The sequence below is a fragment of the Camelus bactrianus genome, chromosome 9 (assembly GCF_048773025.1).
Source record: "Camelus bactrianus isolate YW-2024 breed Bactrian camel chromosome 9, ASM4877302v1, whole genome shotgun sequence".
In the NCBI taxonomy this organism is placed as follows: domain Eukaryota; kingdom Metazoa; phylum Chordata; class Mammalia; order Artiodactyla; family Camelidae; genus Camelus; species Camelus bactrianus.
In genome coordinates, this window is record NC_133547.1 from 51,917,706 (window position 1) to 51,941,905 (window position 24,200).

The 24,200-nt window shown below is 39.6% G+C and overlaps 1 protein-coding gene across 4 annotated transcripts; it reads right to left on the reverse strand.

Moving 5' to 3' along the window:
- Nucleotides 1–3,053: 3,053 nt before the first annotated feature.
- Nucleotides 3,054–24,097, reverse strand: CENPN (centromere protein N). 4 transcript variants are annotated; one of them, XM_010967511.3, is made up of 11 exons: nucleotides 23,982–24,097; nucleotides 20,222–20,402; nucleotides 18,532–18,577; nucleotides 16,654–16,713; nucleotides 16,284–16,360; nucleotides 11,084–11,260; nucleotides 9,059–9,160; nucleotides 7,713–7,776; nucleotides 6,078–6,190; nucleotides 3,931–4,057; nucleotides 3,054–3,696 (listed from the first exon to the last, which is right to left on the reverse strand). In XM_010967511.3, exons 1-11 carry the CDS (start codon nucleotides 24,011–24,013, stop codon nucleotides 3,614–3,616), a joined length of 1,062 nt encoding a protein of 353 aa, XP_010965813.2. In that variant the 5' UTR covers nucleotides 24,014–24,097; the 3' UTR covers nucleotides 3,054–3,613. The 4 variants fall into 4 exon arrangements, with proteins under 4 accessions (XP_010965813.2, XP_045361272.2, XP_074226470.1 ...); XM_045505316.2 differs by having other exon boundaries at nucleotides 6,078–6,193; XM_074370369.1 differs by having other exon boundaries at nucleotides 6,078–6,193; nucleotides 23,902–24,029.
- Between the last annotated feature and the right edge of the window lie 103 nt (nucleotides 24,098–24,200).

Consider the following 24,200-nt stretch of genomic DNA (forward strand, 5'->3'; position numbering starts at 1 on the left):
GGCCGAGGCGCCCCCTGCCGGTGATGGAGGGCGCGTCTGCGGGGAGCCTGCGCCAAGTGAGGTGGGAGAGTTACAAAATTTTACAGGGATTCCAGCGTACAGGTGTAATGGTCCCACGGATCCATTATTCGTTTTCCTAGAAACCTGACCTCGGGCAACAACTGGACAGAAGTAAAAGCAATGCATTCACGGACTTTACTTCCCAAAGATTAAAAATAACCCAAATGTTCAACGGCAGGAGGGGTACGTTAATTACAAGAGTTTACCAGAACTGGGGAATACACTTTTCATTCAGTATCTCATTTTGTCCTCAAAACAGTCAGAGCAGGTGTGTACTACAAGTTTCCCCACCATTTGTAAGAAGTAAGTAACTAGCCCGAGGTCACATTATACAAACAAAAAGATTGTTCTAATTGACAGTGAATCATTTTAAGGAGGGTAGATATACTTGCCGATGTTTTAACTGCTGAAATCTGATTACTGTTTGGGAGACAGTGTAGCTCAGCGCAGGGTTCCAAAACCCGAGTTGGAAGAGGGACTAGATAGGTCATGTAAAAGAGCAAGGAGGCCAGGTGCAGTCAAAAGGGAGGGATGAGGATTTCAACGAAATGGGAGATACATCCTTTCTTTAAAGGGACAGCTGCTTTGATATTGACTCATCATTGATATGCAGGATTTATTTTTCAAGATTTTTATGTGAAAACTTACAACTTTTATATATTAACAGCTCTATTTGTTTTCTATTGTTCCAATAACAAATTACCACAAACCTGGTGGCCTAAAACAACACAGATTTGTTATCTTACAGTTCTGGGAGTCAGAAGTCCAAAATGAGTCTATTAGGGGAAGATCAAGGTATTGGCAGGGCTGCATTTCTTCTGGAGAATCTATGGAACAGTCTGTTCACTTGCCTCTTCCAGTTTACTCAGGCAGTAATGGTGAGCTGAATCTTCGTCACTTCACTCTCATTTCCTCAGTAGTCACATCTCCCTTTGTTCCCCTTCTACTTCTGAGGACCCTTGTGATTACACTGGGTTCCTCCAGGAAATCCAGGATAATCTCCCCATCTGCAAAGTCCCTTTACCTTGTAAAGTAACGTATTTACAGATTCCAGGACGGATTAGGATGTAGACATCTGTGAGATGCGGGGTACTGTACTATTCTGCCCACCACAGTAACTAATTCTGATTTTAAAAATACTGTGGGCCGAAAAAACAAAACAAAACCCTGAACAAAAAATGCTCCCACATCTATGTGTGTGAGACAGCCTCTGTGGGCTATTACTTCTTGCAGCACGATGTCTAAGAGTGCAGGCACTGGAGTCCCACTGCCTCGGGTTAATGTGGGCTCAGTCACTCACTAGCAAGTGCTAAGCTTTTGGTATTCACTTCAATAGAATAAGGCTAGTGATGCTGCCTGCTTTATAGGACTATTATGAAAATAAGCTAATACACATAAAATACTTAGCAGAGTGCCTGCCACGTAGTAAGGGCTCAGTAAACATTAGCTATTTTTCATTTCTGGAGACTCTACCTAATGTGCAGTAAATTCCTTTGGCTGTAGAGGTCCTTGGATCTGCATTTACTGTTCTATCTGTTCCCACAACTGCATTTGAATGCCGTATGTGTTTCTGGACTTTCAAGCATGTAACAGGTAAGAGTTCCATGTGTTCTCATTTCCTGAAGAAGGAGCCTATGGTTGAGCTGCAGGGTGCAGGCTGAAGTGATTCTGTTGTTGGCTGGATAATACGAATAGCATCTTTCTTGTTCAGGCTGTAATTGAATATTCCTGCAAAGCACCAGGAAAGGCTATGACCCAGTGAGAAATCATCCCGGGAACCTGGAGGGCCTCTGTGCAGACTTAATGCCGGCATTCAGGCACCAAGCAGAAATGCCTACCATGTGTGTGCATATAGAGACAGATGCTTAAAACCATACTACGGTCCACAAAAAAATGAGCATTATTAAAATAGCCCCTACAGATTCTGTGCCTCACTCCGAGATAACTGAAGTATCTATGCCACTTGCTAATTAAATCTAAAAATATATTTTTCACATAAGATACCTACAATCTATAGATAATATCATTATGTTACAAAGCATTATTTAGCCCCTTCTTTCTGATTGTATTTATATATCTGTATATTAAGCCTCTTTTTGATTTTCATCAGAAGCAACTGATGTACCAATTTTTAAATATTTTCTTTCACAAGTTGGTGTTTTCTCCTCTGCTTTGGCCACTAACTCCACCCAAATTTTATTTTATTTTTTAAATTGAAGTATAGTTGATTTACATGTTGTGTTAGTTTCTGGTGTACAACATAATGATTGTTTTTTATATATATATATATATATATTCTTTTTCATCATACATTATTACAAGCTTTTGAATATAGTTCCCTGTGCTATACAGTAGGACCTTGTTGTTTATCTATTTTGTATATAGTAGTTTATATCTGCTAATCCCAAACTCCTAATTTATCCCTCCCTCCTTTTCCCCTTTGGTAACCATGAGTTTGTTTTCTGTGTCTGTGAATCTGTTTCTGTTTTGTAAATAAGTTCATTTGTGTTATTATTATTTTTTTAGATTCCAAATAAGTGATATCATAGAATATTTGTCCTTCTCTGTCTGACTTACTTCACTTAGTATGATAATCTCTAGGGCCATCCACGTTGCTGCAAATGACATTATTTCCATTCTTTTTTATGGCTGAGTAATAGTCCACTGTATATATATACCACAACTTCTTTATTCAGTCATCTCTCGATGGACATTTAGGTTGCTTTGTCCAAATTTTCCATTTTCCTCTAGCAGCTGAGGAGGCCACCTGTATGTTCTTACATGGTAATCTTACCTCTAGTTTTACTCTGTCCTCCTATTCCTTTTCTGTCCTCCATTTACCCATTTACCTCCATTTTTCTCACCTTTTAATTTTATCATAATTGTACATGTGTTCTTATAATCCCAAATCCTTTATGGAACAAGATAGGGACTAGATTTTAAAATGTTATACTATTTAGTGATGATCACTGAAGGATTTTCATCAAAAGTAATCAATGTACCAGTTTTTAAATATCTTTATTCACAAATCAGTATAATATTGGTCAGTTTGGATGCCATATGTATGATAAAAAAGATTGAGAAGTGTCATTTTTATAATGAAGTAATTATTTTATATAGCTGAATGATGCGATATGCTGCCTCCTGCAATAATAACTTAATGCACCCAACTTTATTCTTTGAATGGACCAATTTTACAATTCTCCTAGAAAGTTCTGAGTTGGATTTAGTTTTCTGGTGCTTTGTTCCATGATCCAAGGCTTAAGAGAAAATCCATGGAAGCGAGCAATTGGAACTAGACCTCTCCAAGATCGAGGAGAGACAGGAGTGAGAAAAAAGACATTCTGCCACATCTTAAAGGTCCACAACTGCTATGCTTTGCAGGAGGAGGAATGACTCAATCCCAAGAATTATATTGAACATTTCTAAATTGTCAATATCAGGGATTAATTTCTAAAACAAAGTTTATGGACAGAAGCTATCCAGCTAGCTGCTAACTAAAATGCATATGCAATACAGTCAAGGATGCTGTGTTTGCAAAGTCACATACATCTTATTTATCTCTGATTTTAAAATAATTCATTCCCTTATTGGGTATGCAAGTGAGCAATGGAGAAAGTGGTGCATCTGCAATACCTGAAATTAAAAAAAAATGAAAATAATCACAAGGGCAAAGATTTGAGTTAGTTTAAAAATGATCAAAATTAGAAGGTAGATCATGAACCCCCATTAGGTGATATGGAATATGCAAAACAGGGCAATACAGCAGACTAGGGCCATGAGGAAGCTCAGGGGTAATTAGTTAGCAAAGAGGGTCAAATGTAGTATGTTGTTAATTCTTCTGGCTGATGAAATAAGCTGACTACTTACCGGCTGGTGCTAAGGATTTCAGTGCTTCAAGAAGATGCGGGCTAGAGAACTTTACCAGGCAACGGAGCGGTTCCTCTCTCTCAGCCAAGATACCCCCGTTTAAGTCACTTTTGAATTTTGTTTCAAGCTGTCAAAAAATATATTTATACATGACTATTAAATATATCAGTTGGAATGGCAAAATAGAAAGAAATAGGATCATGTATTTCATTAATTGTTATCAAGAAATACAGGGATCATTGGGGGTGGGAACCATTTAATTTGCTAATTGCAGACATTGAGGGCAACCAGTCTATCACACAATATTGCGCACAAAACGCCAAGTGTGCACAATGCTTGACATGCAGGAGAACTTGCATGTCAGTCCTGCCTGCAGGTGCCCTTTACTTGAGCATAAAGATTGCATTCTTAATGGAAAATGAGCACTATCTTTCGTAATCTGTCATTTTCAATGTAAAAATGTCATGTCTTTTGAGTCACTACCATAGTTTAACTTCTTATTATGGAAGATTTCAAAAATATACAAAAGTAAGGAGCACATTATAATGAGTCCCCATGTGCACATTATCCAGCTGCAATAATTACCGATTCATGGCCAGTCTTGTTTCATCTGTTACCTGACCTCCAATCCCTACTGCCCACCCTCTATGGATTATTTTAAAGCAAATGCAAGACATCATAGTATTCTACCTGCACATATTTCAATGTGTATCTAAAAGAGACCTAAAGAGAACTCTTTTCAAAAACTTCACCCCATAACATTACCACACCTAAAAAATTAATAACAATTCCTTCATATCATCAAATACCCAAGTACTGCTACTTCAGTAGGTACTTGGCTCTTCAATTCTAACTTTGAATTCCTTTTTTTTTTTTTTTTTTTTTACTTAAAATGATCCTGAAAATTTAGAGGCAGAATGCTGAAATATTTAGAGGCTGAGTAATGTCTGCAGCTAATTCAAATGGTTCAGAATAAAGCAAAGGAAAGAAAGCAAACGTGGCAAAATGTTAACAATGAGTGAACTGTGAAGCAATGGGGAAATGGATGTTCACTGTAATATTCTTGCATGTTTTCTGAGCTTTTGACAATTTTCAAAATAGAAAAGGTAGGGAAAAATTAGTAGCAGGTATGAATAAATGTGTGCCTTGACTTAACAGAATAGAGCCATTCTAAGATGTACATAAAAGGAGGTTTTGTGGATTAAATCTTATGTATCCTAGATCAGTCATTTTCTGTGCAGAATCAGCTAAGGGCTTGTAAAAACAGATGGCTGGGCCCCACTTCCTGAGTTCCTAATGCAGTAGGACTGGGGGGGACCAAGAACTTCCATTTCTTACCCATTCCCAGGTGATGCTGATTCTGCTGGTCCATGGACCACACTTTGAGAACAACTGTCTTAGAGTATGAGTCGTTGAAAAGAACTGGGTTAAAACCTGCCATTCAGGGAACCCAACCTGAAAGGTGTCAACTTTTCTCACTAAAAAACAAATCAAACCAAATAGGCCTGAGTGAGCAGATCAATGGCAGACTTAAAGTGTGGCCCAAAGCTGTAGGCAGCCAAGCAGAAAGAATTTTACTGGAAGGTTTGGGGGGAGGAATGTGTTGGGGGTATGAGTATTAAATTAGGGTGATATAAACCTTGATGTTTTGTAATGGTGGCAGTGGGCTTGCCCCTGACCTGGCCTTCCCAGTGGCCAGTGGATCACTTCTGGAATGAGCTTGGTTTACAGGCTACTGGTTTTTCTCCATGCGATGCCAACTGGGCTAAGTAATGACTTATTAATTCACTCTTCCATTCAACAAGTGTATATAAGCTCTGACCATGTACAGGTACTGTTCTAGGTATGGATGGGTACAAACCTGCAAGTTTTTTTCTCAAAAATATAGATCATAGCCAGTTCTAAGTAACTGAATTAATATGAAAGGTGAAATGAAAAGGCAAATTCAACATTTCCAGAGGTCTCCTCTGCAATAGAGGAACTTACTAAAATTGATAAAGAAGTCTATTTTAACTCATACATTTGTTACACAAAATTAAAGTGACAAATGAATAAGAGACAGTTTCTTAGAATTATTTTCCACTTAAAGCTTTTGTTCTTTTTAAAAACTACTGATAACCTGTAGTTAGTTTATAGCAATGTCCTACCTTATATTGTGCAAATTCTAGTCTTGGTTGAGGATAGTCTCCAAAAATTTCTTGAGTCACTCTCTGGATTCTTTCTTTTTCTACTCTGTTTTCATGAATGATCCTTGAATCCACTACTGATGGAAGATTTCAAAAGAAACAGCTGTTAGAAATATATTTCATCCATAAAGTATCATCCTTTCATTCTTAACCTTGCAACTTGCTTGTATAATTTAAAAATAATGTTTACTGTTTCCTTCTTGATTATAATAATTTCTTACTGTAGAAAAGTTGGAAAGTACAGGCTAATAGAAAAGAAAATGAAAATCACCCATAATTCTACCACATAGAGGTAAGTACTGTTAACATTTGAATTTATTTGTCTAATCCTTTTTTCAGTGAATAAAAAGATACGTATTTTTTAAACTGGGATTATAAAATATACATAGTTTTATATCCTGCTTTCTTCAATTAAAATTTAAGATGTTTAAGAAGAAAGGATACCTCATAAATACGTTTAGTTCACAATGGCTGTACCATTTCATTTTATTGCTAAACCACTGCCAAGAGACAGGAAAATTTTCACTTTTCTAAATCTATATTTTACCCCACCACTTCTCTGAACTTTCTGATTCACATTGGTAGTTTCATCACCTATTCTCTTGGGTTCTCTAGGAAGGGACTCATGTTACCTGTGAGTAGCGATACAGTTACAATACTAATTACAGGCAGACCTCAGAGATAAGTGGGTTTAGTTATGTACCATTACAATAAAGGGAATATTGCAGTAAAGCAAGTCACATGACTTTTTTGGTTTCCCAGTGCATATAAAAGTTGTGTTTATATTAATACAGTAGTCAATTAAGTGTGCAATAGTATTATGTCTAAAAAGACAACATATATACCTTAATTAAAAATACTTTATTGCTAAAAAATGCTATCATACAAGCCTTCAGCAAGTTGTAATCTTTTGCATTAGTAACATCAAAGATCACTGATCACAGAGCACCATAACAAGTATACTACTAATGAAAAAGTTTAAAATATTGTGACATTTACCAAAATGTGACAGAAAGACACAAAGTGAGTAAATGCTGTTGTAAAAATGGGGCCGACAGATTAGCTCAATGCAGGGTTGCCACAGACCTTCAATTTGTAAAAAGTGCAACATCTGCGAAGTGCAATAAAGGACTTGAATAGCAGTTTAATCCAACGAGTTAGGAGCCTGGGCTCCAGACTCAGACAGATTCGGACTTCATTCCTGGCTTTGCCAATTCCGAGCTGTGTGACTTTGCCTAAGAAGTTATTACACCTTTCTGAGGAAAAGAGCTTGGTCATGGGACTGCCGTGAGGATTCAGGAAACGATACCTATAAACACCTTAGTATAGTGCTTAGCACAGAAGAAATGCTCAACAACTATTAGCTAATTTTTGTTTTTGTTGTTTTTACTATTATTAGATGCCATTCTAGGAAATTCTAAAAGGAAACTATAGTAGCTTAGCTTTCCCCCTTGAACAGAAATTTAATTTTCAATTTTCTGAAAACAGTAAATAATTTTGAATCACAATCTTAGTATATAAATGTTTTACTGAGTGATGGAAATCTGAAAAGGCATGTCCTTCCAAATTTCAGTTTTCATCTTAAAACACACATACTATTTATATCTAGCCCAAGGCTTCTTTCTTGTAGAGGTGTGGTAGAGTTGTGAGTTTCAAAGGTCTAGGAAAAAGAAAAAAGAAAAAAGTGAATGTTTTCCTAATTTTATCACCTTAAAGTAAAGATACTAATTGGTTTTAGTGCATAAAAGTGTGGCAAATCTTATCTTTTGTTCTTCCCAACAAAAAGAGATTTGAGGCCCTATTCAGACTGAGTTGAGCATTTCTCCTAGAGCAGACCCTGGCAGAGACCACCAGAGCCAGCCACATGGCTGTTCTGTTTGAGGAGCTTGTCCCTTGTTAACATAAAAATGGATCTGGAAGAAGCAGAGGTGGTATGAGTGCAAAAGCTAGAGGAATCAAAGGCAGCATTTCCAGTGTGATGTTTCAGCTTTAGAGCTATGTCTTTACAGCACAACCTCAGTAAAAAAAACTCACTGGTTCCTTTTGGAAAAATAACTTTCCTTCTGTAACTATGAATCTCTCAAGCCCCTTTGCTCACTTTCCCCCACTGAAGCCAATGTTTTTATAATTAAGTGTTGGACAATATAAATTTTCTTTAAAATGGAACTGTCATAGCAGCGACACTTGATAGCAATTTGGTAGGAGGGTGGTGGGTAAGAGGGAGGACCTGCTGTGGGAGAAAAATCATTAACTTCTTGATGTTAGATTTTTTTCCCTTAAAGAGTAGCTTGCAGAGAGCCATCACTTCCTTCTACTGAGAACAGATGAAAATACATTAAGTATAACATATTTAAGGGCTCGAAGATATACACAGAACCTTAACAACCCAATAGAGTCTGAACATATGCGCACACAGATGCCACACAGAGGGAAAAAACTCTGAGCCTGAGACCAAGGCCAGATCCGTTCTTATCATTAAAGCAAAACAATGCATTCAAATAATTTTGACAAATAAATAAATTGTGGGACTTAATAAAGCAATGCTTCCTCCTCTGCTTCTGACAACCTATATCACCTACTTGACTGATGGGGCAAAAAATTCTGCTTCTCTCTTGCATAACAGAATAATATAATCAGCTTCAAAATACAATGTCAAGTTACTCTAAAGAGAAAATTCCGATTGGAAAAGCTGACTTGGAAACTAGGATCTATCACACAGACTCCAATGACTAATGAGCAGTAAAAAACACAATATAATTATAAAAAGATGATAGTGAGGAATTTTGTTTCCTTTCATGTTTAACTGAAAACTTTCTCCACTTTGGGAATATCTGAAATGATCTCCTTTTGGTGGAGGCAGGCTTTCCCACATGCTCAGCGTCTAAATTATGTGAGAGAGAAAATGGAGACTTAACTTTAAATAGAGTCACTGATGGGCTCACCTGATTATACTGTTTGAAAACAATAGCCTTAAGAGAGTCCAGATATCGGCTTCTGAGGTCCATTTTCACAATCTGATGGTGTTTGCTAGCAACTGTCAGTGCCTTGAAGCGAAAATTAGCAAAACTATTAGGATTACTGTGTTTCTCTCTGTATTTACAATCTTTGTTAAAAAAAAATGTAGGAGCTGTAATCAGTTAATAATTTCCACTTAAAAGTGAAAAGAAATCGACGAAAATTCAATCTCATGGCCTGTTACTCAGCTTGAAAAAAAAAGTGGTTAATGGCATTAAAGTGCTCACAAATGCAAGGTCTTCTGTAACATTTTTAGAAAAGTGATCCTGTTTAAAGTTAGAAATTATAATACATTCAGTTCAGAGTTAAGAATAAACAATGAAGGCTGCCTCTCTCACTCCCTTGTCTTCAGAGACGGCCTGCACTCTATGGAATGTGTATCTATTTTTACTTTAACTTGAGCACCCAACCCCCACACCTCATGGCCTTTCACCTTTTGAAACAGCCTACACTCTGCAGTATGTATCTCTCTAAATAAATCTACCTGTACTCAAAAAAAAAAAAGAATAAATAATGAATACTCAAATGTTACCATTTTTGATTACTAGTCATTTTTCCCCCCTTTTTTAACGGAGGTGCTGGGGATTGAACCCAGGACTTTGTGCATGCTAAACATGTGCTCTGCACTGAGCTATTTCCCTCCTCCTGATTACTAGTCTTTAATACTACAATGATACCAATACACAAAAATACAAACATGTATGTATGTTTTAGGACAAATATTGAAGAAAAAGTACATATTAAATGCAATTTATAAAAGCCTCCCATTACCCAGGGAGAAAAGTTAGAAGAATGAGACAGAATTAACAGAATAAGGTATTTACCTGAAACTAGACAGTAGAAATCAACAGAAAAGAACAGAAGCTTTTGGGGTAATGTTTAATCTAGCTGTGGCAGGGTGGACTCACTTGGCTGTCAGTGGATGAATGACCACTATTTACTACGGAGGTAGAGATTCCAAGTGTAAAGGAGAGCTAAGTGCCAAAAGAGAAACAGACACACGCCTGGAGGGCTGGCGCTCCATGTTGCACTAGAGGTGGTGCAGCCTACAGTCAGCTCTGGGACCAGCTGAGGCGTCATCGTAGTGCCGACTATTCACACACAGTAGAAACAGCAGCAGTCACCAGGCTAATTAGGGATTAATTGTTTGGGGGCAAGATGCTAGGAAGCCTGTGATACCAAAGGCAGAATCATAAAGAGAAGCAGGCTCTGACCAGAGGACCATCTTATGTGAAAGCAGGTTTCTTGTGTACAGAATGTGGGGAAAATGGTTACAAAATGGGGGGGGTGGGGTGGAGTTCACTAACTAGCAAATGAAGCAGTCATGAAAAAGCAGTGAGGTACATGCAAAAGTAACCTCACTGAAATGTTCTGTTAAGTTAAAAAAAACAAAATACACACTCTATGTACCACCCTGATTTTTGCAATAAAACATCTGAAAGGAAATAGTAAAACTGTTAAAGTAGTTATTTTGGGTGAATGGAGTTGGGAAAAAGGGTATAGTCTTAAAAGACTGTTTATCCTTAGAGACTTTTTTTTTCTTTTTTTTTCCCACTTTATTACTTTTTTTTTAAGGAAGGGTGGAATTAGGTTTATTTATTTATCTTTTGGTGGAGGTGCTGGGGATTGAACCTAGGACCTTGTGCAGGTTTTAAACACGTGCTCTACCACCGAGCCGTACCCTCTCCCTCATCTTTCGACTTCTGTGTTGGCTGAATTTGTACACTGAGTGTGCATTACTTCTTGATGACAAGAATAATGAAGAGTTCTAAACTAATGCTTATGCCATGCTCCCCCAAGCATAATAGTAACACTTTCTGCTCCTTATTTTAGGAGATCAAAAATTACCTGTGGTATTTTGTATCAAATGATAGATACGGTGCAGTTTAAACCTACACAGACCGTGGATAAGGATAATACAGTATTAGAGCCGACAGTAATTGGTTCCATACCTGACCCAGAAGGGGTAGGTTGCTCTTCAGCAGAGAGGAAGCAACGAAGGCATATGGCGTTTGGGAATAATACACCACGTAAACAGGTTTGTACTGGTTTGGCTTTCTATACTGTGTTCCCCAGGCAATTCGAATCCATACTGCATTCTCCTCGGTGTCTCTGAAGCTGACTGTCACCTTGTTAGAAAAAAAAAGGATGTAAGTTTCCTAATTAAAATCTCACTGTGGCACCAATAACAGGTGCTTTTTAGGGGTGAAGGATGTTACTATAATCTTGCACACAGCCTGAGATCTGGCAGTCTTTTCTCAAACTGCTTTTCATTACAGTGTTTTGGGAAATCTTTGGGAAAATATTTTGTGGTTATTTTGTAAAGACACACTGGTGCCTTGCAAAGTCTCTTGGAAAGATAAAAAAAATTTAATCCTACAATAAGGGTATCACATCACAATTTTCAGTAATTTCTTGGGCTTCTCTTGAAAAACCATGAGTTTATGATGTCAAGCAGTCTTACAAAAGAGATACCTTATAGGGAAGTATTTTTAGCATGAAGCACAGACCTAGCTTGCACTGTAAAGTTTAATAGTAAGATTTCTATGTAGCAATGAGCTTAAAAAATACTAAGCCTAATGCTTTTATCCATTTAGCTCAGACACTAAAAATTACCCTAAAGCAAAGTTACATGGCCAGAATATAGGAAATTCTACATGGTTTCCATTTCCTGGATAAAACACAGACTGTTCTCAACTTTTAAATGATTTCCAGTTACTCTGGAATTTAATAGCCTACTCCTAGATTATTAGCCCCTCTTGAACCTCAGACCCTGGAGAGGAGGCACTTGGACAGGCGCACTTGGTTTGCCCACATCCCTTTATTTCCTCCCTCTTGCATCTTATTCCAGGAAAAGCAGGTGGTACATGGCTGCTGACAGTAGCAAACAAGGCAGTTACAGGATCCCCCTCGGATACCACGATACCAAAATCCGAGGATGCTCAAGTCCCTTATGTAAAATGGTGTAGTAACTGCAAATAACCTACCTACACAGATCCTCCCACATACTTCAAATCATTTCTAGATTACTTATAATACCTAATGCAATATAAATGCCATGTAAATCATCATAAATCCAATGTGAATGCTATGTATACAGGTGTTGGCACAAAGCAATTCAAGTTTTGCGTTTTGAAACTTCCCAGGATATTTTTCCCAAGTATTTTCAGTTTGTGGTTAGTCGAATCCATAGACGCAGAACCCATGGATATATGGAGGACCGACTGTATTTTTGACTCTGCCCACTCTTTCTCTGGCTGCTTCCCCAAATTTCCTTGGTGGATCAGACAAGGAATCCTTCCCAGTCTGGGGCGTGGAGGATGCAGAGCAGTCTGGCCCCCTGGGTGAGCAGCACAGCCCTTGGCCACAACAGGCACTCAGTGGACCTCTGCCAGCTTGGATGGAAGAGGACAGTGTCTCATTCCAAATAGCCTCTTTGCATCACATTACAAAAGCAAAAACGCTTGTGAAATCAAGATTGAATGTAGTATACAGAAGGCACGTTTTCACTAGGAGAAAAGTGGTAGCATTCAACATAGTCAGGTAGTCTCTCTAGTCTAGGATGAGGATAACTTAAGTGAGGGTTCATGGAGGGACTTAAAGAGGTCTGTGACCTCCTGAATTGAATGCACTGTTGTATATACAAGTCTAAATGTATGCTTTTCTGGAGAGGTGTTGTACCACTCATCAAAATTTTCCTAAGGGCCTATGATTCAAAAAAGGTTAAAAATCAGCGGGCCCAGAGAAAAGGACATCCACAGAGTCAGGATAATCATAGCCCTGCTGACTTTCAGTTGTTCCATCTCACAGTCTTGTAGTAAAGAAATAAGATTGCTCAGATACCTGAAGAAGTAGGGCCCAAATACAGACCTTTATTATTTTCCCAAGAAACTATCTCAATAAATATCATGTAGCAATGCCTGGGGTAAAGCATTTTCACGTAGGAGAGCTCAGATTAATATCGCTCAAGCTTGAACTAGTGCAGCAAGGGCGCTAAGTGGTTTGGCTAACCTGGGACTATTCTGCTGGCTAGGGTACCCTCCAGTAGCTATTAACTCTAAGTAACTGGCCAAGACCCACAAGCTACTGAACATACACTAGAAAATGTTCAGTCTGAGAAGCAAATGAAGCCTTCAATGCAGACTCACCAAATATTTAACTACATTAACATATTTAACACAGACCGTCATTACTATACTACGTGATACACAGGCATAAAAAGGGACAGTAGATTTGCCACCTTTTTACAAGCGAAACATTTTTTAGTTTGTTCTCTGTAAATTTTCCAAGAACTGTGTACTATGAATAGTTTCACCTGGTAAGATGTGCAGTTAATCCTCTCTCTCTCTCTCTCACACACACACACCCACCCACCCACATACACACACAGGCTCCACCCACCACTCCCCAGTTGGGCTCCCTGTGTTCTCCCACACTAGCTTCTCTACCCTATTGATTCAGGGTAGGAGTTGTTAACCTGAAGTCCGTAGTTAGAATTCAAGGTGTCTATGGACTTGGTGGAGCAAAAATTCCATCTATATGGGAACTAATTTCTAACTAAAATTTAGCATCTCCATCAATTGTGAAGGTAGGCATCAAAACAGTGGAATTTAAGGACCTGTTACTCTATTGTCCATAGAAATCCCAAATACTCTTATCACATTACAATTGTTACACGTTCCTCAAAAATATTATTTATACTCATTAGTATTTTGAAACTGTTTTTAGTTTCATCATGAGATTCTTTATTGTGTTAATAAAGAAGCACATGCATTACTGTACACAATTTGGCATTTTAATACCACAATAACTGTATGTAAATATAATTGGTTTCCCTTGTGATTCTGGGTATTTTATTTACAGCATTTAAAAACACTTTTCTGAGAAGCAGTCCATAAGCTCCAGTAACAGCCAAAGGGTCCTTGGCACAAAAAGCTTAAGGCGCCTGTTCTAGAGCAGCAGGTGAGTCACTCTTCACTCCTGGGCACCAGGAAATACTACATGGCATGACATCACCATCATCAGCCTTTGGGAAAGTAGGGTTATCCAGCCACTAGTTAAGTTACCAGTAAGAAAGTGAAGATAAGCTGGGAGTCCTCGGTCAATGGAGAAAAGGGGTTAGAACATGTGGGCCAGCTCGGAGTAGAGGGACAGGGGACACAGAGAAGACACAGGGGCTTTACCTGTTCATCCTCATTATCTAAAACCTGCAGGATACACAGCATATCACTCTCTAACTGGCCTTTCAAACAGGACAGATGTGATTAATTAAAAAGCTCCTTTGTACCCACCCCCTCAGCCCCGTACTAGTGTGCCTGAAATTCATTCAGGAGGCAAAAGCTTTTAAAACATGGCAGTAATAAGAGAAGAAATCTAACAACTGAAATACGTGGGCATTAAAGTAGGAGGAAATGTGAGTGTTTCAGACTCTTTCTCCTCGCACGGGGGCAGTAGTGGCACGGGGTTCAGAGAAGTTTCTGGTCTCTAACAGGAGAGACCATCAAGTGAGGAAAGGGCGCTGAGAGGAAGACGCAGATAAACTCCAAACTGGAGCTGAGAGACCGTCTCGAGGTTTCTTGATTTGGGTGAAGTAGGGTGGGAGTGTTGGCTGTGAATATTTCTCAAAATGAGTTAGCTGGTCACATTCAATTTCAAAAGAAGGCTGGTTCCAGAAACATTCAGACCATATATCCACAACACTACTGGAGAGCTGGCCAGGGATGTGCCAATGAGGCTCTTTGTTTAAAAAAAAAAAAGTGCCGTGTATGTAACCACACCTACTTTCCAGACGACTCTCCTTTAACCTTTGCAAAGTTCATAATTTCACGGTAAGACTAGTTTTCAAATAAGACGGTCCAAAATAACAGTTTAGGAATAAGGTAGAAAAAAGTGCTTGCTTATTCACAAAATTAAAAAACAAAAACAAAAACAAAAACAAAAACAAAAACGAGACACACACCTTCTTTTGGCTCACAATTTTTTTGAATTAATTTATAAATTAAATGGACCTCCCACTCAAAATGCTGGAGATTTTGTTTTGTTTTATAAACCTGCAGTGATAAATGGATATGTGGAAAGCATGACAAGTTACAGACAAAGGATGAGGTAAGGAGGTGGAAAGACAGGTCAAGAAGTTTGAGTATCAAGGAAGAGGGCACAACGCTATTCTAGAGAGGATGGCCATAGCATAGTGAATGTGATGGATTTTTTTTGGCATGTCTTTATATGCCAGGAGGACTAACGCAGACTAAGGTGAAAAGATAATGAGGTAGGGGAGGCTGTCAGGAAGTGATCGCCTCGACCTGTGATCAGGTGTCCCGGTGTGCCTGTAGGAATGGAATGCAGCTGAAGACTGCCCAGCTCTCGAGCTGCACTGACCAATAGGGGAGCCACGAGCACCCCAACTCGCCACTGCCGCTACTTAACTACATTCATTACAGTTAAATAAGATTAACGTTTTAGTTTCTCAGTCACATGAGCCACTACAAGTGCTTAGCAGCCAGCTCGTGTACTGATTTAGACCACACTGATCTAGAATATTTCCATCACCGCGGAGTTCTGCTGGGTAGTGCTGCTCTTGAGAAAGGAGCATCTGCCCTGAATTGAGAGTCAAGGGGAGAGTGAAGTTTTTACAATAAGTAGAGTTTGTCTTTGGTATGGAATAGAATAGTGTGGAATGTTACTAATTGCAGCTCTCACAAATTAGAGAAACAAGGTGTACAAATGAACTTATTTACAAAATAGAAACAGACTTACAGACATAGAAAACAAACTTGTAGTTACCCAAGAGGAAGGGGAGGAGGGATAAATTAGGAGTATGGGATTAACAGATACACACTACTATATATAAAATAGATAAACAGGAAGAATTTACTGTATAGCACAGGGAACTATATTCAATATCTTGTAGTAAACTATAATGGAAAAGAATAAAAAAAAAGATATATACATATATATGTATAACCAAGTCACTTTGCTTTACACTTGAAACTAATGTTATATTGTAAATCAACTAAACTTCAATTAAGAAAAATCAAATCTGAAAAAAAGGCAGTAACAAAAAAAACCCCCAACAAACAAGGCAGCAAATTTTAAATGCACAGATGCTATGAAACTGAATTTCACAGAAATTCAGATAAAGTTTATTCTTACATTTTTTAACGCTCTCTGAAGAATTTTCTTGAATGAACTTTTGAATTGCTCCATATCAAAAAGGTCAATGTCTTCACCTGTCAGAGTGAAAAAAAAAATCAAGAATAATCAAGGGAGCTACAGTGTCTTCAATACATTTGCAAAGACCCTGAAGGTAAGCAGTTAGTATAACCTCAAAGGGCAAAAATCATATCACACAAATGCTACTGGAACCTCTGACACAGCATCACCAAATATATTTCTCACTTTTCTATAAATGAGTAATAATCACCTCATTTGGAAAGAAAAGAGGCTTAAGAGGAACTGCTGTTTATTTTTAAATTGCCAAAATATCAAATACAAGTGTTTGGTTTAAAATGGAAAGCATTACCTGGTCTTCTGCTCATCTGAAAGACATCCCACACTTTCTGGTGCCGATGAAATTGAGTATCTGAGAGAGGGAGGAAGAGCTTGTCACTGTCCTATCAGAGAACTTTCTAATGATGTGCTTATAAGTCCATCTTTTTAATAATGTGAAAGTGGAGAAAGTAGTAATTTACGAAGTAGGTTACAAAATTTCTAATCAAAATAATAAATTTTATATGGATTAAAATAAAACAAGTCATAAAAAATTACTCAGTGTACTAGAGATTTAGCATTTATTCCTACTTAGTCAGGCCACTTATTCTGTCCACACAGGTCTATTCCACAGAATGGCACATTTATCCAGCTGTCCAGGGATGCTGTGCTCCCGGAACCGGCGTTTCCACTGGCTGTTCCTTTCTTTAGAGCACTCTTCTCCCAGCTTGTGGTAAGCTTCATTCTTGCTCCTCATTCTGGTCTCTACGAAAATGCCACCATGCAGAACGGCCTACTGCGAACATCCTGCCCAGGCTGACCCCCTCTGGCCCTGCTTTAGTTGCCCTCATAGCACTTACCACTACCTGACATGACAGCATATATTTAGATGTTCGTTTGTATGCTGCTGCTTGTACCTGTGGAATATAGGACTTAGTCTTTGTCACTGCTGTATTCTCAGTGTCTGGCCACTGGTTGGCAGTAAACACATATATTTGATGAATGAATGGATGAAAGTATGATATAGAAGACACCCTTCAGGAGTTACGAACGTAAGAGTATCTTGGAGTAAAAATGACCCAGGAAGTTAGTGAGTTCAGTCCCGCCACATTCCCATCTTGGTTTTAGTCTGTCTCTGTGCTCACCTGTCTGCATCCTGGTGTCTTTGGATCAAGGACCAAGGTGCTCTGTACCCCATAAAGAGGGGATGTTGGCCCGAACACTCAAGGACACCAACTTGCTATGCTTTTGTCTTATTACTTTTCTTGTCCTGTGTCTTTTTTCCCCCTTTTTTGGTGCCTTGGTATCCTTGTCTCCCCATTTCATCCCATTTATGGTGATGGCCTGACAATTCATGATTATCTAGTTTTGTCTAAAACAGGTGTAATCAGGTATAACATGAAGCCTGCCCAACAGACAGCATCCAAAGGGGTTATGCTTCTTTCTGGTATTTTCTTTCTTTCTTAGTTCTGCATTTCAGATTTGAGATGGCCTGCTAATTGATCTTTGAATAAGGATCTCTGAATAATGGAAATTAAAAATTTTTTGTCATTAATGATTCTTTTAAACACCATGTCGAAGTTCATAATAAATGGCAAGGACTTAAATACAAATGAAGACATTTCCTCAAACAGAACAGTCCTAGACTAATTAATCCATGCTCTTTGTGACAAGCTTGGTGCACCTCTAGTGACCCCTGTCCTAGCCAGGGGCCTGCTCTCCTTCTAGCTGCACATGTGGACCCTGGAGCCATGCGTGCTTCCCCCACGCAGTACCCCCTTGACCACGTGAAGTCCAGTCAGTTTTAATCCTTACAACCTGCACTGTAATTGGAACAAATTCTTGGAAATATATTTGCAAATTCTGTTAATGATAATACAAAGCCTAACAAACATTTACTCTGTGCTTACTGTGTGCCAGTTACTGTGCTAAGTGCTTTTCAAGTTTTACCTTAACTTAACCTGCGCAACAGTCCTGTGACACAGACGCTGTTACTGTCTCCGTTTTACTCAGGACAAGTCTGAGGCTTAGAAAAGGGGCTGTGACTTGGCAAAGGACACCAGACTGGTAAGTGACAGAGCTGAAATATGAAACCAGGTCAGCTTGACACTAGAATCTGAGCTGTTAGATACAAACTGCCCTCAAATGAAACTGGGCTGGTCGAAGGTAAATATAAATCTCCAAAACTTACAAATGATGTCTAAAAGGGCTGCGTCATTGAGACTTGCACGCTTTTCCTGAAAGAGAAAATAAAATATTTAGTAATTATGGCGATAGGTTTGGTTCTACCTCATTCACAGCATATTTTAGGACTGCTTAGAACAGACTATGAGGGCCCTCTTGCTACCTTACCGACAATCTGTCTCCAGTCTGTGCTTTCCTGTTAAGTAATAAATACCCCGTCTGATTCATGTCTCAGTACAGGCTCTTACAACTGGTCTCCCACCATCTACTCCTTATCACTTTTAACTTTTTTTTCCTGTGTGTACATTTCTTTCTTCTAAAAAATTTTTTGTGTATATATATTTTTATTGCAGTATAGTCAGTTTATAATGTTGCATCAATTTCTGGTGTACAGCACAATGTTTCAGCCATACATGAACATACATATATTTATTTTCATATTCTTTTTCACCATAAGTTACAAGATATTGAATAGAGTTCCCTGTGCTATCCAGTAGAAACTTGTTTATCATATTTTGTGACAATCCTCCTGTATTTCAAAGTGAGAGACACTCTGCCAGAGTTCAGTGTGATTCAGTGGGTTTGTAGATGTAATTCTTGGTATATTTGTGGGAGAGGGCAAGCTGTGAATCTCTCTACTCCACCATTCTTGGCACCTCTCCCTCACTTTAAATTTTTTGTTTTATTTTTCAATCAACTGTACCCTTCTAGACTTCCACTATACCAGGGTTTCTCAACTGGGCACCAGTGACATTTTGAGTCAGGTCATTCTGTGTTCTGGAAACTGTCCCAGGATGTTAAGGAGCAGTCCTGGCCTCTACCCACTTCTCACGGTTTTGACAACTAAAAATGTCTCCAGACATTGTGTCCTTTGGGAGACAAAATCATGCTGGCTGATAACCACTGCTCTGTACATACATATTTATATATTTGCATATCATATAGTTTCTTCCAATGTTATACAGAAAGATCTAGTCTATTCTTTTTAATGGTTGAACAATATTTTGTTATGTGGATGTATCATTATTTATCTAATCTCCTAGGTATCGCTGCTTCCAGTTTTTTGTGTGTAAACAATGCTAGTTGACATCTTTATATATATATATTTACATATCTATAACTAGGCATATAAATGTTTATCAGTTGTAATATTCCATTCCACCTCCTTATTTTTTATTATTTTCTCCATATATGGAAATTTCCAGAAGTGGAATTGCTGGGTCATAAAGTCTATTTATTTAAAGATGAATGCAGGAAGGGTATACTGTGATATGGGAATTCTTTGTACTATACTCGCAACTTTTCTGAAAATCTGAAATCATTCTGAAACAAAAAGCAAACAAATAAATAAATACATGTGAAAGAGAGTCTCTTTCTGCACAACTTGACCAGCTTATTTGAGTATTGTTAACTTTTTACATTTGACAATCTGATAGGTTAAAAAAAGGGTACTGCTCATTATTTTAACTTGTATTGACTGTCTGCTTTTTCTCCCTTGGTAGTAACTTCTTTTCCTCACTGGTAGGTATTCTTTGCAAGTCAAAAAAGCCAATTAAAAATTAGTTCCTTTTTCACTATAGAGGTAGGTAGCCTTCATCACTTCATAGCTTAAGTCTCTTCTGGACTAAGGAAAGGAAAGAAAACAAAAACCAAAGGGTAGCATGATGTTCAAGGTTAATCATTTTGAACACTGTTACCTCACAAAGCAGAACCAAGTCCTGAACAAGAGATTCCTTCCTCTGCCGGAAGTTTACAGTCTGCAGATGATTTTCAGACAAAAAATCCCAGGCTTTTAGGACTGCCATCATTTCAGTTATTGGGATTTTCAAGATGGTCCTCCTGAAAAACTCAGCAACAGTTTCATCCATCTCTTTGGCACTTTAATAAAAACAAAAACAGCACAACAAAGTATTAACCAAACACAAAAGTATAACTTAGTGAATTTTCAGCTTCATATTTTTAGCTGGAATTTTGATTTGTAGGTCAAAGACCCAAATTTACCACTTTTCAGGCACTCTGTGAAGAGTGTTTCAACAGGAAGATTTAATTATTTTCTCCTCAAGTGTATATTTAAATATGTTTTAAAGTTTTTAAAAATTAGTGCCCTCTCTCTTTTCTTGGTTACAGTATTTTGATCTTTCGATGGCAAATGATACGTGAATCATTCACTCATTTACTGATTCATGTATCAAATTACTGAGGCCCTGTGTGTGCCAGGCATTTTTCTAGCCACTGGGGATAAAAGATAAAAATCCCTGCCAGTATGGAGCGTCCATTCTAGTTGGGAGAGACAGGCAACAGGAGAATCACAGAGTGTTAGCAGTGGTAAGTGCAGAGCAGAAAGTGGAACAGTGTTAGGAAGCCAGTAGTATTGAAAACGGAGCAGTCTGGAAGCGGGATGAGGGGATGGAGAGCAGGCCTCATAGGGAAGGTGGCATTTGAGGTAATCCTTGGAGGAGGTAGAGTAAGCCATGTGGCTAGCTTGTGAAAAGCTTCTCAGGCAGATGGAGCAGCAAGTGCAAAAGCCTTGGGGCCTTCAAGGGATAGGGAGGAGGCCTCCAGGGAGCCAGAGTGGAGAGTGAAAAGGCACAGAGGAGGTGAGGTCAGAGATCACAGAGGGCCCAGGCGGCAATGCAAGGATGATGGCTTTTACTCTGACAGAAAGTGGCTGCTGGAAGGTCTTGAGAAGAGGCGGGATGTGCTCTTGCTCAGGTTTTCTGCCAGGATCAACCTGGCTACTGTTCTGAGAATGCAGTCTAGGAGGAAGGGCAGAAGCGGAGGCCAGCTGTAGAGCTCCTGCAATAATGCAGGTGAGAGATGATGGAGGGCTGAGGTGGACGTGGTACAAGAGGTCAGATTCTGGATATACTTTCATGAGAGAGTCCACAGGATTTCCTGATGGGTTAGATGTGGGGTTTGAGAAAAACAGAGAAATCAAAGATGATGCCAACGTTTCTACCAGGTAACCAAAAGAAGGGAGTTGCTATTACCTGAGGTGGGGAAGACTGAGGGTGGCTGCAGAGGAAAGCTCAAGAAATCCACTTTGAACATGTAAATTTTAAGGTCAATTGTTAGATTCCCAGTGGAGATACTGAATGAACAGCCGGATTTATGAACCTACAGGACACAAAGGCTGGAGGTGGAGAGGACTGTAGTCTTTTTCTCCTTTAAGGCATTGCCAATTAACAGTTATTACCTAGCTTTTCCTGCCCCATGGCTGAAGGTGAGATTCTCCAACTATCCAAAAGGTCCTGAGTCCTAAATGTGGTGTGGCTCCCTCAACAGACAAGGGCAGTGATCTGGAGCAAAACCTAGTCGCTGTCTTAAAGTTGTGGCACTGAGAAGGGGTCTCTGAGCCCTCTTATTACCTTCCTCAGGGCAAAGGCTGTGGGCCACGGGTGACAACTGATCTCAAGTCTGCTACCTCATTTGGGGACACTGATAGGCATCTTTCTCTCTCTTTTAAATAGAGCATAAAAAACAAGGAAGCATGATTTCTAAACAAAGATTAAGCAGGATATCTGCAAACTTTAAATTCTCTTAAGACTACCTTCTAGGAAAGGGCACATGGACCTTGGTTTCCGTGTTTACAACAAGAAGCAGAAGTCTGCCTGTCAGTCTCATAGGCTTCCACCATGACTATGGGATTTCCAAGGAAAAAGGAGATTCCTCTAAAAGAATCCTGGCTGTGACTTACTTCTACCAGTTGAGTGTTTGCTGAACACAGTATATAATTTACTACCACTGCCCAATTCTGAAAAGATATGGGTAGTTGATGTATTAAAGATACCAAAAACAATAGTTAAAGTGGAAAGATTAGGAGCTGTTTACAGAGAGGAAAATATCTGAATTAAGAATGTGGGAATTGGGGGAGGGTATAGCTAAAGTGGTAGAGCACATGCTTAGCATGCGTGAGGTCCTGGGTTCAATCCCCAGTACCTCCTCTAAGAATAAATAAATAAATAAACCAAATTACCTCCTCCCACAGGAAAAAAAAGAGTGGAAGCAGCATCAGGATCATGAAAATTGAGCCCGATTTGTTTCCTTGTCCAGAGAGAGGACCAACCTGTCTTAATGTCAAGACTGAAATCCCCACCATGGTCTATTAGATCTTGCTTTGTTTGATTCTTGCCTCCCTGTCATCTACTGCTCTCTCCTTGGCTTTCTGAGCTCCAGCTATATTGGCCTTTCAGTTTCTCTATTACAAAATGATCCCACCAACTAAGGGCCACTAGGTTACCCCTCCCTAGAAGGTTCTTCCTGCACCTACCCTCCTGGCTCTTGCTGTAATTCAAGTCTCAGCTAAGCTTCTTTGCAGAGAGACCTACTCTAACCACACAATCTAGTTATCTCCCCACCTTCGACTGCTTGGGTTTACAGAATTATCTGAAATTATATTGTGTATTGATTACTTATAGCGTTACAATATTTCATTAAGCTCCACTAGGGCAGGAACTATGTTTGTCTTATTCACAGCTGCATTCCTAGAATCTAGAACAGCATCAGTTAGTCTAGTCAGCCCAAGAACTGTCTAGTGGAAATACTTGTGGAATGTAGTGTTACTCTCCCTTAGCAGCTGTGTCTGGAGGTAAACAACCTGGGAAAGATTAGGGTCCAACAGTCAAGTGAAAATATCAAATGAACGTCTCCCATCGAAAACACTAGTGGTGGTGGCCAGGGGTGGGTGCGGGGGTGAGTGGTTGTTAAAATGCAGATTCCTGGGCCTCAACGATTTTAAACCGGGGGGTATGGGGGACCGAGAAGGGCTTGAGATTTTTTGCATTTTTGAGTAAGATTCTTAATTCTAGCTACAGTTTGGGAATGCCATTCTAAAGAGTTCTGGTAGAAAGAGTGCACGCAATGTCATCAGTAAAGTTGGATAACCCTTGAATAAACTCTTCTGATTCCCTGTGATTATCTAATTTCTTTTTATTTCCTAACACTTAGCACAGTGCCTGGCATACAGCAGGCGCTCGAGATGTAAGAGCTGAATGAACGCGCGACAAAAAAGGGCCCTTTTAAGTAACTTTCCTGTAAGTCTACACCGCCGAAGAGCTGCTACAAGGAGCCAAAGGAGTAATGCAAGAGGTTGCAAAGGTTAAAAAGGACGGACGCCAAAGTTAACCAAATATCAAAACACCAAAATCGAGAGAAAGCAGCAGCTCAGGACGCGAGAGTTCAGGAGCCCAGGACAGCTGGGGGCGGTTCCAGTGTGACGTTGGCCTACGTAAGGCCCCGCCCACCACGGACGGATGTGACGTCACGACCGAGCCTCCCCGCGCTCCTCACCTCAGCCCAACCGTCGTCCCCCGAGACGTCCCCGCGACCAAGGCCCAATCCCGCAGCTTGGGACGTGCGGCCGGCGCGAAAGAGTCACCTCAGAGGCCTGGGACGTGGCTTTTTCGAGGATCCTGCCACACTCGGGGGCCCGATCCCAGGCCGTCGGGGGTCTCTTACCGTCCCACATTGCCAGCCGGGTCTCTTCTCATCAGCTATTCCCGCCGGCAGCACCTTCAAAGCCACCAATTGCAGTTCCCGCCGCCCTCGAGCCCCGCCCACCGGAGCTCAAACTTTGGACTGTACCCTCGGCACAGGGGACCGCATGGGGAGAGCGACAGAAGTGAAACTCGCCGAGCCCCCGCCTCTCTCTCCTTAGTAGAGAATATTGTTGGAGTG

Excerpts from the sequence above, each read along its gene's own strand:
- CENPN (XM_045505316.2), bottom strand. The coding sequence starts at position 24,013 with ATGAGAAGAGACCCGGCTGGCAATGTGGGACG. Across the intron at positions 16,361-16,653 it reads TCAGATGAGCAGAAGACCAG|GTGAAGACATTGACCTTTTT; the intron begins GTAATGCTTTCC and ends TCACTCTGACAG. Across the intron at positions 9,161-11,083 it reads ACCTACCCCTTCTGGGTCAG|GCACTGACAGTTGCTAGCAA; the intron begins GTATGGAACCAA and ends TTTCGCTTCAAG.